An 853-nucleotide genomic window follows, 5' to 3' on the forward strand; every position below is an offset into this window, starting at 1 on the left:
GCAAAGGAACTATAATCGTACAGGTATAGGAGAACGATAAGCTGTAGCTCATAAAAAATGTTTTATATTAATTTTATTACGTTGTATTCTACTCGTAAGCCTAGCTACACGTCACTCCTGGAAACCGTAAGCTGCGCTACTTCTCACGAAGCCCGTTTCACGCGTATAGTCATCGTCCATTTGCTGCACTACCGACTCAGTTTTACCCTGTTCATCAATGATCAGTCGTAGAAACTAACAGAATTACAAGTGGTGCTTTTGTGCTCTTTTGTTCATGCGGCTGTGATAGTCTTCCAGATGATTAGCCAATGCCTATGTGGAACCAAATGTCATTCACAGTTTTTACTTTTTTCTTATTTCCCGATTATCCATATTATCTTAAGGTTAAACAACTCTTGGTACCAGGATGGGGCAATCTTAAAAGTCCTATCCCTGCACTAGCAGTTACTCTGAGCCAGCAGCCGCACAACAGCCTTTTTGATAAAAATTAATATATCATTGGTTGGCGAATGATACATTAAAAATTGCACACCGGATTTTGTTGATGTTTGCTCAGCAGTGATCCACAGATCCTGTCGCCTGGCCAGAAGTTGTGGGTATCTCTGTACTGAACGGCCGTAGTACATTGTGTTTTGGGCCTGGTCCCACGATGGAAAATATGGGGCAGTATCTGCGCTAGTGGAGGCATTATTTGCCAGATCATCATATATCTCTGTTACTGGATTCTGATCCCCTGCAGCCAGCCGTTTCAATTCATTCAGCTGCTGGTATAATGTATGCGGGTCCACTCTTCGGCCATCTGCATGCTCGCAAGTTTGTAATTACTTGAGTAGCATCCCAGATTTAGTATACA

General features: G+C 42.4%; 1 protein-coding gene across 1 annotated transcript; it reads right to left on the reverse strand.

The window, feature by feature from the left end:
* Positions 1–111: 111 nt before the first annotated feature.
* On the reverse strand, positions 112–799 carry Tsp_14600 (hypothetical protein; the record flags this gene model as incomplete). Its single annotated transcript, XM_003366395.1, has 3 exons — positions 112–234; positions 394–416; positions 449–799. Coding segments are annotated over 3 exons (497 nt in total), but the record flags the coding sequence as incomplete, so codon positions are not given.
* Positions 800–853: the final 54 nt, after the last annotated feature.

This window comes from Trichinella spiralis, assembly GCF_000181795.1.
Source record: "Trichinella spiralis strain ISS 195 chromosome Unknown Scfld6059, whole genome shotgun sequence".
Taxonomy (NCBI): Eukaryota; Metazoa; Nematoda; class Enoplea; order Trichinellida; family Trichinellidae; genus Trichinella; species Trichinella spiralis.